The sequence below is a fragment of the Pogona vitticeps genome, chromosome ZW-PAR (genome assembly GCF_051106095.1).
Source record: "Pogona vitticeps strain Pit_001003342236 chromosome ZW-PAR, PviZW2.1, whole genome shotgun sequence".
Lineage (NCBI taxonomy): Eukaryota > Metazoa > Chordata > Lepidosauria > Squamata > Agamidae > Pogona > Pogona vitticeps.
Window position 1 is genome coordinate 10,365,127 of NC_135800.1, and position 15,385 is coordinate 10,380,511.

Consider the following 15,385-nt stretch of genomic DNA (forward strand, 5'->3'; position numbering starts at 1 on the left):
CCCTCCCACATGACTGGATGACGTCCCTGGAGCAACACCCTCCGAGGAAGAGCGCCAGGGTTGTGCCCCAGGAGGAACTGACAAGTGGCAAGCAACCGGCAGAGGACGGGCGGACAGACGGGCAGACTGAGAAAGAGAGGAGGAGAGAGAGAGAAAGAGAGAGGGAGACTGGCACCCACCCCCCACCCCTGGGAAGGATGGTCTGAGTTATCATCAACGGTAAACCAAGCTGTACCTCCAGATTCAAACAATGTGGGGCTCCAGTGGGAATTTCCAGGCACTACGGGTGGAGATTAGGGCACACCAAAGGGGTGCTTCTGCTGCGAGCTTTTGGACCTCTTCTGCCAGACCCTACTTTGTCCTCGGCTCCCCCACACACACCTTCCAAATCTCACATTTTCCTAGGGGGGGAAACAACCTAAGTGGTGTTTTCTTCTCTCATTTTATTCGTGTGGAAGAAGGGTGGGAGGAAGGTGGGGAGAGGCTCCAGGTGATTCATTCCCCTGTTGCAAGATCATTACTCAGCAGGTCTCTTTCCATCCTAACTCTTTTTTTTTTAAAAGAAAAATGTACTTCTATTGTCCACCCAGTGTTGCTTAGAAACATGCTATGATGTCAGTGTAACTGCCCCTTGGGTTTTGAAGCCAGGAAATAGTCAAGTATTCCCTGTGGTCACTGTGGGCTCCTGTAACCTGGTAGGTCTGTTTATTCCCAGTAATGATTCGGTTCACCGGCAATAGATAAAGATCCAGGGTCTTCATGATCTAGAGATTGAGGGCCAAGAGGCCGGATCGAGCACATCAGGAGGAGCGAAGACCCTGAAGGAATTTTTTAAAATAACCTTCACTTCAGGTTTCCTCGCCTCCACGTGTTACGAATTGGCTTGCTTTTGTGAGGTAAACGCGGAGTTGATTTCCAAGTCAGGTTGCGTAAATCTGGAGGTGGGAAGGAATTATATCTTTGGTTGTTGTGGTTTTCCCGGGCTGTTTGGCCGTGTTCGTAAGGGTTAAGAAGATGGCCAAACAGCCTGGAAAACCCACAACAACCATCGGATACCGTCCATGAAAGCCTTCGAGAATACAATTACATTTTTGCACTCATCTTATATGGTATATAGAAGGGACGGGGGTGGCGCTGCGGGCTAAACCCCAGAAGCCTTTGTGTGCTGCAAGGTCGGAAGACCAGCCGTCGTAAGATCGAATCCACGCGACGGAGTGAGCACCCGTCGCTTGTCCCAGCTCCTGCCAACCTAGCAGTTCGAAAGCATGTAAAAATGCGAGTAGATAAATAGGGACCACCTCGGTGGTAAGGTAAACAGCATTCTGTGTCTAGTCGCGCTGGCCACGTGACCACGGAAACTGTCTACGGAAAAACGCTGGCTCTACGGCTTGGAGACGGGGATGAGCACCGCCCCCTAGAGTCGGACATGGCTGGACTAAATGTCAAGGGGAACTTTTACCTGTATGTTATGTGTAGTAGCAGTTCACACACACACACACACACACACACACACACACACAATTGTATGGACATCATCCAGATCCTGGAGTCATGACATCTGCAGTGCACATTTTTGTAAACCTTAGCAGTTGCAGGCTAGAGTAACCTGCAGGGGACTAAATGAGATAGTCAAATGTCAGCCGATTAACCCTGGCAAGTTTTCTGCCAGTTCAATTCCCTCTCTGTGCACAAAAACCATCTAGAACCAAACAACTTCCTTGAAACTCCCAACAGAATGTTTTGCAGAAAAAACCATCTCGGATTCAGCCAGTATGAGAGGCGGTGAGTAATAACAGCAGCCTCAACAGCAAAGACCTAAAACTGGGCTGGGGAAAGTAGGAAATGCAGAATTTTCGTGGGGGAGGAGCAGCATTATTAGGGGAGAAAAGAGGACTGAGGCAAAAGATGTCCCACGGGGCTATCCAGAGGAACACCTGATCCAGGGGAACAAAGGTCCTCTGAAACCATGCCTTTGTGTTGGGTTTGGGAGACCACTGACCACCCCGAGATTTCCTGGGGCTTAACCGGCACAGAGGACAGTCAACAAAATATTTGCTTTCATCGGCCAAACGGACACGTTTCCCAATTAACCCAGCACTCCTTTCCCAGCCTGCAGCTATGTGGCGGCAAGAATCAGGAGCTGCTGCAGCTGTTGTGGTGAAGACGGGGAAGCGGAGCGGCACGACGCGTCGGTCCCACCGAAAGATAAAGGTGAGATGGGTCGGGCCGTCTCCATAGAACAGCGGGTGGAGGACCCCGTTGGGTTGGAGGCTGGTCTGTGAGGACCGACAGGGCTTGTTACCCGGTGGATAGGAAAAGGGTGTGGAGGTCCCATGTGTGTTCCTCAAGCAGAGCAGGACCTGTGGAAGCCTACAGAACAGAGGGGCTGTCGGTGTAGCTGTTGCTCCGGTGGATAGTAAATGGTCATGAGTTCTACAGCAAAGTTAAGCAGCTGTAGCGATACAGCAAGAGAGGAGGAGAGGAACCGGACCAGAATTAATGTGCAGCACCCACGGTCACCCTCCGCTTCCCTTCCACCAGGCCCTCTTCCCTACCGGTGCTGGTGAGCATCATCCACCACTAGCACAATCAACGATCATTCTCTTGCAACCCCCTGTTGTCAACGGCCGGGTGCCATCAGGAACTTCACTACTGAGGCAGGAAGAAAAGAGCTTACCACATCCTCCTTGGGGGAGGGAAAGCAAGCCACAGCCAGTGAGTTGATCTGGGAGTAAACAAGAAGTAGGACAACTTCTTTCAGTCCTGGGAGAGGCAAGGGTGGTAGCGGCAGAGGATGGGCAGAGACAGAAGCCGCTTCCTCCTCCCCTCTTTTATAGAAATGCCACAAAAGACAGAAGCAATTGGACACACCTAGAGTCAACCAAAGAGTTGACTCAACAAATCCACACTGATTCCATGGGCCTACTCTTGCTGTGATTTGCTAGCCGCTGATGATTTCTGCTGCCACCCACCCTTGGGTGGGCAATCTCTTCCCAGGTGGGTAAGAGAGGAGAGGAGAAGGGAAGAGGAGAAAGGACAGGAGCAAAGATGAACAGGTGGGAAGAGGCCAAAGGGGAGGTGGGGAACAGAGGAACCCAGGGAAAGGGGAGATCGGTGGCCGGCTCTGCCATTAGGCAGGAGGAGAAAGCGAGCTCAGGGAGCAGAGTCTAAACGGTGCGTTGTCCCATATGACCCAACTGAAGCCTACACGTGATGGATTCAAAGAGCTTCCCTGATGCAGCTGGAGGTGGAAGAATTAGGAAGGAGAGGACAGCAGAGCGCGAGGGCTGGTAAATCACGCCAAGCAAGCCCACGACCACCACCGCAGGGAAGCAGGAGCACTCGATGGCATTTCCCTGACCAGCAAGTGCCCTGGCCAGGAAGACGCTCACCTGGAAATCTTGAAAATGGGACAATGGTAGGATTTGGGGGATGGGGCGATCAATGGTTTCCTTTATGGTGCCAGCACACACCAGCATGAACTTTCTTTGCCAGTTCCCTTTATTCCTCGTCTGCTTTTGGGTCTCTTCCATATCCTGAACGTTGTTCTTTTTATGGAATTTTTCAATGAGTGAAAAATCCCGGCCTCAGCTCACCTTCGCCCTAACCCTAACCCAGAAGCAAACCATAAGCCCAATCTCCATCCCAAACGCAACTCCCAAGAGGCAGTGGTGGAAGCAGGAACCGTTGAGGCCAAGGAAGAGGAGGGTGTGGGAGTGGAAGGAAAACCCATGGATTCAGGAGTGGGGGAAAGGCATGTGCCCTGAGGGAGAAGCCAAGCTCCAGAGGTGCCATCGTCCACCCTACCAGCCCTCTTATTGAAGGGAGTCAGGAAGAAAAGAAAGGAGGAGCCCAACCATCAGAGAAGGGACCTCCAAGTGAGCGGGTCCCTCATGGAACGACCCTCTTCCAAGTTGGAAGAGGATGCCTGAGGGGAGCCCGCTCGGTGCCCCTGATACAGATGCTCTTGCCAGTTGACCACAAAAGAGGAGGAGGAAGAGAGCGAAAGGGTGTCAGGTGTGGAGGGGGCTGGAACTGTTCCATTAGAAGGACTTGGTTTAAGTTGGTTCAACCCCTTTCTCTCTCCATTGGAGGAAAGGGGGAAGTGGATACAGAGCCTCATTTAGTGACTCTCTCTTGATGGAGCTTACCAGAAAAGTAGGTTCCTTCCAGCAAGGAGGAGGAGGGGGGGGGAAGAAGAAGAAGAAGAAGAAGAAGAAGAAGAAGAAGAAGAAGAAGAAGAAGAAGAAGAAGAAGAAGAAGAAGAAGAAGAAGAGTCTTCTGCCTTTGTCAAAGAGGTTCCAGGGGGAAGACAGGGCAACCCAACCTCAACCCAACCTCAACAATAACTTGAAGCATGGATTTAACCCTAATCCTAACTGCAAACCCAAGACCAACCCTAAACAAAAACTCAGCATTAACCTCAAACCTAACCCTAATCCCTTCCCTGATCCACTCCTAGCCCAAACCCTAAACCTAGCCCCGACTGGAATCACAACCATGTCAACCCTAACCCAACCCTAAACTCAAGCCTGACCCTCATTTCAACTTTAACCCCAATGCCAACTCTCATTTCAACATTAACCCTAACCCTGAAATCAACCCTGACCCAAATCCCAACCCCAAACCTTCACCCCCAACCCCAACCCTAACCTTAAATCTGACTTGATCTATATCTGTTACTGTGCAGCTCCAGAAGTAGGAGGAGGATGACGACGCCAACCCAGAGAGGTGGACCCGCCTTCCGAGTCCAACTTTCCCATCAGATCTCAGCCAGCGGGAACATGAGGCTAGAAGACCGTGCCGGGACCGTTCTTCGTAACAGGACCCTGCGCTGCTGATGGAGAGAAACCTGATTTTGCTAAACCCACCAAGGCGATCGCCAGTTGGGTTATCACACAAAGCCATGACGACACATTCACCAGCTCCGCAAGGAGATGAATGGGCCTGAATTCTTTCCCTTTTGCTGTGATGCCCTTACAAGTTAATGGTGAGATTATGGAGTGCTGCGTTCAAATAAAATGAATATATACTGCAGCATTTAAAAGGAGGATTATATTGGCAAGCCTTGATCTCACTCTTCTGGAATGAACTACGAGCCACTTTATAATAGCATAGGCATACACAGTAGGAGGAGGCCGAGGGAGGAAGTTTATAGATCCGAGACAAGCGGCTCGCCCTGCCTGTACAAACACAGAGTGCTGGGTGGGAATTAGGCAACTCCGCAGCTTAAGTAGGTTTGACTGCAAGGGAGTTGATAGATCTTTCAGGAAACCTGTTCAGGATAGGAGTCCTTCCATGAAACTCCAATGGGTGCCTTAGCTACGAGGGGGTTCACGCAATGTTTGCATTAAGCCACCGGAGCCCATCACAACGGGTTGGCAAAGTGGGTCTTGTTGCACAACCAAGACCCACTTTGCCAACCCGTTGCGATGGGCATATGACCAGGCATGGGACCCAGACCCACCACTGCACCTTGTCAATTTGCTGCAGCAATTTACCCAAACTTTAAGCAAACATTCCAGCAGGTTGCTGTCCTCTGAAGATGCCCATGGCCACAGAGACCGGCGAAACATCAGGTAGAACAACCTTCAGAACACGGCCAAAGAGCCCGAAAAACCCACAACAACCATTAGTCCCCGGCCGTGAAAGCTTTTGCGAATAGATAGATAGACAGATAGACAGATAGATAGACAGATAGATAGATAGACAGACAGACAGACAGATCTTTCAACTTTTGATTTCCTGCTATTGCTCAGCAATGTCATTCCCTGAATAAGCACCATTTCAGGGCTTGAAAGTAACTAGTTACATCACATAATTACCTGTCATTCATTACTTTAAGTTCTGTTTTAAAAGAAACATAATGAATAGTTTGTATGCCAGGAGATTTATATTAGCCTTCTTCTGTACACAACTCACAAGCTGAATATGCACAGCCCAGAGCGGAAAGAGTCAGAGATGGTATGGCTGCCATTTTGACACATATTGGGCAGGTCATCGTACGGGAAATGGAGCAAGCATTTTTCTGCTTCTCCAGAGGGTAGGGCTCCAAGCCAGTGGGTTCAAATGATAAGGAAGGACATTGTGACTGGGCATTAATGAGAAATGCCTGAGGGTAAGGGTTAGGGTTAGTAAACGTAAAGGTTCCCCTTGACAATTTTTGTCCAGTCGTGTTCGACCTTAGGGGGCAGTGCTCATCCCCGTTTCCAAGCCATAGAGCCAGCGTTTTTGTCTGAAGACAATCTTCCGTGGTCACGTAGACAGTGCGACGTAGACACGGAACACTGTTACCTTCCCACCGAGGTGGTCCCTATTGATCTACTTGCATTTGCATGCTTTAGCGTTCCCAATTGCTTCCCAACCTTGGGTCTCAGACCTTGGACTACAACTTCCAGAAATCCTGGCCAGCACAGTTAGGGTGAAGGGTTCTGAGAACCTGGGAACCCAAAGTCGGGAACCACTGTATCTGGGAAATTCCATTAGTCCCATGGATATTTTTCAAATATGTTGTGGATCTTGGAAACATTTTGCACTCAGAACTATGCGCGGAGGCTATGAATTGTTTCTGAGTTACTGACCTAAAAATGCACCACCGCCAGTCAAGAGTTCTGGTACCGTAGGCTTTGTAAGACAAAGCCAGGACAGTGGTGACGCGCATTATGACATTAATTCGTTCCAGTGAAATCGCTGTAGAACGAAAACGTCGTAATGCGAAAATAAAAAGCCCATTGAAACGCATTGAAACCCCTTAAATGCATTCCAATGGGCTGGAAACTCACTGTCCAGTGAAGATCCTCCATAGGGCGGCCATTTTCGGTGGCTGTCTTGTGAGGAATCCGTCCCAGAAAACAGTGGGGAGCCATTTTATTTACCCAGTGGCCATTTTGAAACCGCCGATCAACTGGAGGAAAATTGTCGTTTTGCAAAGAATCGGTTCCCAAAGCAGGGAACCGATCATCACAAAGAGAAAAAACCCCATTCAGACCATCGTTTTGTGATCGCAATTGCGATCGCAGAAAGATCGTCGTAATGCGGGGCAATCGTAATGCGGGGCAATCATAAAGCAAGGCACCACTGTACATCTGTTTTGAAATGTAATTTCTGAAATAACCTCCCAGTCCTGGTGAACAATTGTCACGACGTCAAGCCAGATAAACGGATGTCTGAACCTAAGAGTCCTACAGAGCTTAGGAGAGCTTCAAGAAGAAAATCAGAAGCCCCTGTTCATCACAGCTGGCCTTTATCCCAAAAGGAGTTCATTCCAGTGGGAACCGGAACAACATTTTACACCTTGCATAATGTTCTTTTTTTCTTCTGGATCTTTCTTAAGTTCCTGTCCCTTTGCAAGTTTGGCCAATTGGGTTTCCCAAAATACCTGGTTTTCCCTCTTATATTTTTCCAAACACACACAAGAAAATGTTTGTGAGTGATTATTTACAAAACGTATATTTATAAGGTCAAGTATGATGTGTCAGAACTAGACTGATAGAAACTTAGAGAAGGTGAGATACTGCCAAATAGTGAAGTTAATAACTCTCAGTGATGAGTCACAGCAACATGGATAAATTTGATAAATCAGAGCCTACACAAAAAACAACATCATATTAGTACAGGTTTAGAGAATAAATTCTAACCTCCACCCACCCCATCTCTCTCCCTAAACATGTACCCCCTCTTTCTGCTAATACTCCCAGAATGTTATTTATTTTCCTTTTTAATCTGTTCTTATCAAACTCATCAACAGTCAAGCAATTTTGCTGTTCTAGTAAATCACTTAATCTTTGTACCTGCTTCCAATATCTTCTTATAGACATTTCTATTACTATTCCTTTATTATTATTTTTATCCATTTTATTTATAGGTCACCTTTCTCCTTAGAAGAGGACCAGGGGTGGCCTGCAGAGCAGAATTAAAAACATAGTAAGTTAATCAATTAAAACCCTATGCACATTAAAATTGATTGAATAATTAAAAGCAGGCAAACATTAAAAACTATCTTAACTTTTAAAAATGGCATTATGGGGCTCAGTCATGAATGTTAAAAACCTGCCTTTGGTGGAAGGATAGAAGGAAGGGGCCCTGATCTTCCAAAGGAGAGCATCCCATATCCATAAAGAAAGCTCTGTCAGGCCCCCATCAGCTCGATCCCATTGCCTGCACTGGTAATGGGACCAAGAGGAGAGCCTCCTCTGATGATCTTTTTTTTTTTTAATTTTGATAAGTTGGGTTAGGGTGTGGGATACAGAAGGTAAGAGGGGGGGAAAGGGTTGGGGTTGGGGGGGGAGGAGAAACAAATATATACTAACATCCATTCTATTCACATTGCAATATCAAGATTCAAATTCCGCTTTTCTACTATTTTCTGCCTTCCAGATTTCAGTTCACATTTTGATTTGTGTTATTCGAGCACTATCTGGTGACTCTAACCATTTGTAGAATAAGTCCCATCTTTCAGTTGCCTTTTGTAATGGACAGTCCTTCCTCACTTCCGATAATATGTCTATTTCTGCTGTTTCCTTTATCATCTCCGTAAGATCTTGTTTCGGTACCACCGGACTTTTCCAATTTTTGGCATAGAGAATTCTGGCTGCGGTGACAATATGTATAACTATACACTTCTTTGCTTTATCTATATTATCTGATATCATACTCAATAAAAATAGTTCTGGGGTTAATGGAACCTTACAAAGCAGTATTTGTTGTAACACAATATGTGCTCCTATCCAAAATTGTTTCGCTACTCTACAGCCTCCTCGGATGATCTTAAACACCAAGACGGGGCATATGGGGAGATGCAGGTCTTCAGGTACCCTGTATAGGTAATATTAGTTTTGCTTCCTGTGGAGCCAGAGGTTGGGAGTTTGATTCTCCCATGGGGCCTCCTTTGAAAGGGGCTGGACTGGATGATCTACAGGGTCCCCTTCCAGCTGTGCCGTTCTAAGGTTGCTGTCATTGTTATTGTTGTTGTTGTAAGGTTGGCCAGTAGCCGCTTAAGCAGGCAATGGGCTGAGTTTTGATTAATTAAGATGTATGGAATAAAGGAGAAGATTACTGAGGTGCTAATTGATCCCATCAGTAAATATTATCTCCTGGTTATTCAAATGCATTATAGCACTTCAAACAAGATGAGTGAGATGTTATCTTACAAATCCCTTGTTCCTATGCTTGCTTCATTTGCAACCTGCATGATTAAGTCCAACCCAGAGGGCTTTTCCATGGGTCGGGAGGTTGGAAGAGAAAAACCCAAAAGAGACCGCACCCATCTTTCGTGGACTCCGTCATCAGGCAGTGGAGAGGTTGAGCAACCCAGGTGAGGTGTGAGTAAGGAACGAAGAAAAATCTCCCCTGTACAAGAAAGTTTTATGAGTTAGGGGTGGGGTGGGGAGAACAGATGTAGCATACTTTCAAGGGAAAAATAAATTTGATGAGTGGGTGTCTCTCAAAAAGCATACACTTCTGGACACTCTCTACCTGGAAAGCCCCTGGAAAGGGTTGCTCTAAGTTGAAATCAACTTGATTATTAAGTCAATTCTTCAAAAAAAACCACAACCATACGGTTTATTAATGTGAGATATTGTGCTTTTGTACCCACGATTTGCAAAACCAGGCAAGCAGGAGAAAGGATGCCAAGCTTCACATAGCAGAGGGCAGCCTGCATGTTGACCACACCCATGGCAGCAGTCCAGCTGGTCTCTACAGAGTGTGCTCACTACTATTCTCCTCGTGCGCTCACTACTATTCACACTTGTTGAAAAACAGCAAAACAGCCCTGACCATTGCTTTGCGTTTGGGTGATGAGTCAGTGGTGAACTGATGAAAAAAGGAGTCCGCTTCTGGGATTTTCCCTTGCATGATGTCACTTTGCCATTGGTGGTGGTGGTTTGGGGACTCCTGGCCAACACATTGACCATTAGCCTGTGTGGGGAGCCTTAGGATACAGGCCTTCCCATTCTATTTCACATGTATGTGAAAAACCTGGAAGAGGCTGTCCAGAATTTTCTGGTCTGGTGCCATCGGTGAGCTGATGCCATTCCCTCTGTTTACGCTCTTCCAGAAGGCCCTTCTCTCAGTCCCCCAGCACCGCGGCCATTCTCAATGTCACATCACGCGAGGGAAAATCCCAGAAGCGGACTCCTTTTTTCATCAGTTCACCACTCATCACCCAAACACAAAGCAACAGCCGGAGGCTGTTTTTCAAACAGTGTGGCTTTCGAAATACCAAATCCTGCTGTCAGCACAATCTATTGGTGTCCTCGTGGGCATCCATCATCCCCTAAGCCTAGGGTTTTGTCATCTGCTCTTTGATATCTGTTCTTTAGGAAATCCAAAAGCTGCTCCACCTTACTTTCCATTTAACAGTTTTTTTTCACCCAGGAGATTCATACAAGGTTGGATTGCCCCACAGAGGTGTGGAAAACTTCCCCATCCTCCCCCCTCCTCCTTTGTCAAACCTTAAGTCAACAATGGAGTGGCTTGGGTCACAAAGAAGCCCATCCTGCTTCACCAGGTGATGTTACCGGGGCAACCTCTTAAAAGGTGATGGTGGGCTGGGTTGGCATAAGAAAAAGGTAATTGACATCAGGAAACAATCCTTTTTCCTCCTGGCCAAGGAGGAGAGAGAAATAGAGAGGAGAGAGGGGGGGGGCATCCTGAAGCCCCCATAAATATGGTCTGAGTTATATTAGCAAGGTAAGTGAACAAACTTGGTTACCTAAAGGAGGGGAAATGTCTGATTTCAAAGACAATTTTGCGGTGATGCTAGGATCCCTTTGCAGCTCTGCAGTTCTAAGCTTATTATTATTATTAACTGATGGGGGAGATCAGAAATAGCCCGACACATCCTCTTGGTGGTCGTTCTGGAAGTCCACCTCCACTGCTTCTCCACGACATTTCAGTACCCACTATTGTCTCATATTCCACAACATAATGGCCATCGTTCTTACGTTTCTCCCCTTCCCTGGAATGGAGGGGAGAAAAGGGGTGGGCGGGGGCAGGAAATTACTGTGACATCGTTTACTATATCGTTTTGATTTTAAGTGTGTGTCTCGGCCCTTTTACCCATAAGGAGGGGGTAAATGCCCCATGGGGCGTCCCACTTAGACCCTGCTCTAAGGAGACAGATATGATCTGAAACCAAACTTTTCTGCCATGATCCATGGGTAAATTTATTACTCTGACATGTTCTAGGAATCAGGACAGAAAACAAGAATCTACCCAAAAAAGCCATTTGAATATGAATATTTTTAAAAAGTCTCTTTAATGCAGGGTTTTTAATACTGGGCTTGGGAACGGTATGTCTACATTGAGATAGGGATCTGTGGAATTCCTATTCATTAATACATAATTAAAATGATATCAGATTTTGTATTTTTATTCACCCCCTTATGGTTAGATGACCAGACATTCAGAGATTAGTAATGCACTATTAATCAGACAAGGTTTCATGTGCTCCTGGGGGCTCTTTTTCTCTTGCGTTGTTGTACATATAATCTTAGAGATGGGATTTTTGGGGTCTCTTGGGCTACAAGTCCTGTAAATTCCCCTTTTGAGTGTTCTACTCCACTTACACACATCTTCCAGACATTTAAGCATGTCTCACCTGGGAGAAAAGACTAAAGCTGAAAGACTTAGCCTTTCAGGGGCTTAGCCTCAAAGCCTTCCACGGTTCAAGACCTTTTCTTCCACTTAGGTGTCTGTGAAGTGTCTGTAAATCAGGCAGAACCCCTTGAATTATGGAATCTGTAGTTTAAAAAAAATCAAAAATCCAATCCCTAAATAGGTAAAGGTTCTCTTTGACATTTAGTCCAGTGTCTGATTCTAAGGGGTGGTGCTCATCCCTGTTTCCAAGCCATAGAGCCAGCCTTTGTCCGAAGACAGTTTTCCATGGTCACGTGGCCAGCACGACTAGACACGGAACACCGTGACCTTCCCACCGAGGTGGTCCTTATTTATCTACTTGCATTTTTACATGCTTTCAAACGGCTAGGTTGGCAGGAGCTGGGACGAGCGACGGGAGCTCCCTCCATCGTGTGGATTCGATCTTATGACTGCTGGTCTTCTGACCCTGCAGCACAGAGGCTTCTGTGGTTTAACTCGCAGCGCCACCATGTCCCTAGATAACACCACTCTATTATGCTTTGGTCAGACCTTACCTGGAACAGCTTGTCAGGTTTCTGGACACTGCATTTTTGCTATCATGTGTCCAGAGGAAAGTTGCCAAGATAGTAAAGGGTCTGCAAACCAACCGTCTGAGGAGCAGTTGAGGGACCTGGGTGTGTGTCTAGCCTGGAGAACAGAAAACTGAGACCACATGATGGCCATCCTAAGATACAGCAAGAACTATCACAGGAAACATGGCGCAAACTTGGTTTCTATTGACCCGAAGGGTAGAATCCAAATCAAGGGATTCTGAGAAAGGAGACTGTGACTAAACATTAGGTAGAACACCCTGAGGGTGAGACCTGTCAGAGAATGGGACAGATCGCCCTGGAAGGTGGTGGATTCTCCCCATTTAGAGCTCCCTGAACAGGGATCACCCAGAAATCACACAGAAATCCCTTTCCAGGAAAAGTCCTGGAATAGCATCGGGTTCACTGAGGTGGCCTTTGGTGTTCCTTTCGACTCCACAACTCTGTTATTTATGTGGGATCTCCTTTTGTTAGCTCAACTGGGTCAAATGCACTTTCCCCCTCTTCTTGTATGTGTCCTGTGGAGGTTTTGTTACTTTCATTGGGAACGGGCCCGTGTGAAACATGGACTCAACGTCTAGCTGATGGCGTTCTCGTTCTCTCTAGCTCCGGGGTCCAGGCGGCAGTCAGAATGGGGGCTTGCTTCGGGTGCTGTTGTCAAAGTGAGGACGAGGTCTGGCAGGAGAAGACAAGCCAACCGAGGTTCGTCCCAAGGAGACCCCCTCCCACCCATAGCTTTTCTTTCAGAGAGGAGCCCATGAGAACATGAAGATAAGACACCGCACGGAGCCCAGCCCTTCTGGAAGGAGGATCCTCCCCCTTTGAGAAAACCACACTGTCGCTCCATCTTTGCATCATCACAGGTGGCCATGAAGACAACTTTGCAAACTCCTCTTTCGGAAGGAGACGAAGGAGTCTGAATCCCACCCACCCTCCCGCCCTTAGCTGTGACACTGATGGAGACCAATGTTGAAATTACAAAGTCTTAAGAGTGGGAACGCACTGCATTCCTTCAGCCGAAATGCTCAATTGTCGGTTGTCTTTCGCGACAGGTGAGAGGACACCAGCTTCTCCAAACACCTCTCTCCACCTTCCACCCCAAAAATAAATTTAAAAAAAGAATCAACATTCTTTTCCACTGAGACAATGTTTTTTCATTCTAGGAGCTTCTCTCTCTCTCTCTCTTTCTTGTCCTCAGTTCAAGTTTATCAAAAGGCCAGGTTCTCATGCATCATACCCATGAGATAATGCTCTCCATTCGTTCCCACAAGGGCTCAGATGTAGTCATTCCTTTCAGGGACAAACGTATAGGGACCCAGGTCTGGAAAGCCCCTACTTTGGTAGACATCCCGTCTACCCAAGAAGCCCCATCTTGGGTAGGAGGAGTGGGATTGCGTTGGTCACATTCCAGCTGCCGAGCATCAGCCTGGTGTCTTAAGACAAGCGGCTCCTTAAAAGGAAGCCCAGCCTTTATCATGAACATTTCCTGTAGGCAACACCTTTATGGGAAATAGGCTTGTCCTTCATGGGTTTCTCCCAGTTGCAGCTTCTTCTGATGCTCTATCCAGCACCGGCTAGCCTTCAGCACGTACGGGGGGGGGGGGGGATAAAAGCAACACAGGCTCGTCCCTTCAAGATCTCTTTCCCAACACACGGGTCTCAATAAACTGGCACAGGCAGGGGATATGGCCGAGGTCCGTATGCCGCCTGGCCGGGACCTTCGGGAGCTGACCGAGGACCAGGAGCCTGATGTAGTAGCTTGCAAAGACGGTCAACAAGTGCATGGCCATCTCCTGCAATGGATAAAGTGCAGACATTTCCTGAGGACTAGTAACGTGCTAGGGTTGAGAGCTACCAAATGCAAAGGAGGAGGAGATGGATGGATGGATGGATGGACGGACGGGTGGGTGGGTGGGTGGGTGGGTGGATGGATCCTTGAAGCTTGGATAATGAGGGAGAATTGAGGAAGGAACCAAGGAGGCCAACTCCTATGGAAAACCATGGGGTTCAATCCCATTTCAAGGGACTGGGTAGAAGTGATGGGAAAGGCCCTCCTTCTGAAACATCGTCAGGGGGAGCATTCAAGACATGGGAAATACCAGGTCCATGGCCCCGTATGCAGCTCCTGGGGCCATTTCCATAGCCCTAGCTGTCCATTTTCTGCCCCCACCGTGGCAAACATCAGCACAATGCCACAACAGCAACACAATGGAGCGTCTCCCTCTTACTTGCAGTTTAGGTGTATGATAGCACCCAATTCTAGCCCTAAAACACTTGGTTTAGAGAGAGAAAGAGAGAGAGAAAGAGACACACACAGAGAGAGAAAGGCAACTAAGGGATGAATTAATGTCCAAGCAAAAACACAAAGCTACAATCTTAAATGCAGAGCTGGCTCTAAGGGTGGGCAAGGTGGACAGCTGGCCACGGCATTCTGCTGAGCGGGCATTAGATTACATCCCGCCGGCTGAAAAGCCCCTGTAATTAGGCATCCTTTACAGATGACCTCCCAGGTAACACAATTTTCAACAGTCAATAACTCCACTACCTATTCAAAATAATCACATGTCATCGTCAACTTATGGTGACCCTTTCCAGGGGTTTTCCAGGTACAGAGTACTCAGAATCGGTCTCTCCTTCCCTTCTTCTAGGGGTAGCCCTGGGGAGTGTGAAGCTTGCCCAGGGCCATACAGGTCAGCTTTACTCACAAGGAGGTCGAGGGGGAGAATTGAACTCTTAGCCTCTGGCTCCACAGCAAGAGACCTAAACCACTGGGCTATCCAGCCAGCTCCCCTAACTATTAGGCTAGAGTTTAATTATAAAGGGGCCTTGGGGTAAAAAAAGAAAGGGGCCTGGGGGACTCAGCCCCTTCCCAGGGCCCTTCTTTATTTTATTTTATTTTATTTTATTTTATTTTATTTTATTTTATTTTATTTTATTTTATTTTATTTTATTTATTTATTTATTTATTTATTTATTTATTTATTTATTTATTTATTTATTTATTTATTTATTTATTTATTTATTTATTTATTTGGATTTCTATCCCCCCCCCCATCTAGAACAAAGGTCTACTCTTGATCTCACGGCCACTACACTCTGGAACTGAGAGGATTAGAAGTCCAGAAGTGTTTTCAACTGTGACATTTCAGAAGCCACATCATTTTGCAAACAGAGTCATTAAAAAAATAATTCTG

The 15,385-nt window shown here is 47.0% G+C and overlaps 2 protein-coding genes and 1 long non-coding RNA gene across 8 annotated transcripts in view; 1 reads left to right on the forward strand and 2 right to left on the reverse strand.

Annotated features, from left to right (window-relative positions):
• LOC110089880 (uncharacterized) lies at window positions 1-13,319 on the forward strand. Of its 5 annotated transcripts, XR_012082167.2 has the most exons (5): window positions 1-219; window positions 2,110-2,211; window positions 4,691-4,990; window positions 7,865-7,923; window positions 12,798-13,319. It is a non-coding gene; the product is annotated as an uncharacterized LOC110089880 (long non-coding RNA). The 5 variants fall into 5 exon arrangements; XR_012082168.2 differs by lacking the exon at window positions 7,865-7,923 and having other exon boundaries at window positions 3-219; XR_012082166.2 differs by lacking the exon at window positions 12,798-13,319 and having other exon boundaries at window positions 3-219; window positions 7,865-8,713.
• LOC144585147 (uncharacterized) overlaps window positions 1-15,385 on the reverse strand; it is a 122,348-nt gene that overhangs the window by 28,759 nt on the left and 78,204 nt on the right. The window lies entirely within an intron of this gene.
• Window positions 10,377-15,385, reverse strand: part of TMEM268 (transmembrane protein 268) — a 20,639-nt gene continuing 15,630 nt past the window's right edge. For both annotated transcript variants that reach the window (XM_078382764.1, XM_078382765.1), the window contains one exon: window positions 10,377-13,984. In XM_078382764.1, coding sequence (XP_078238890.1) covers window positions 13,823-13,984 — 162 coding nt within the window. In that variant the 3' untranslated portion in view covers window positions 10,377-13,822. The remainder of the gene's footprint in view (window positions 13,985-15,385) is intronic.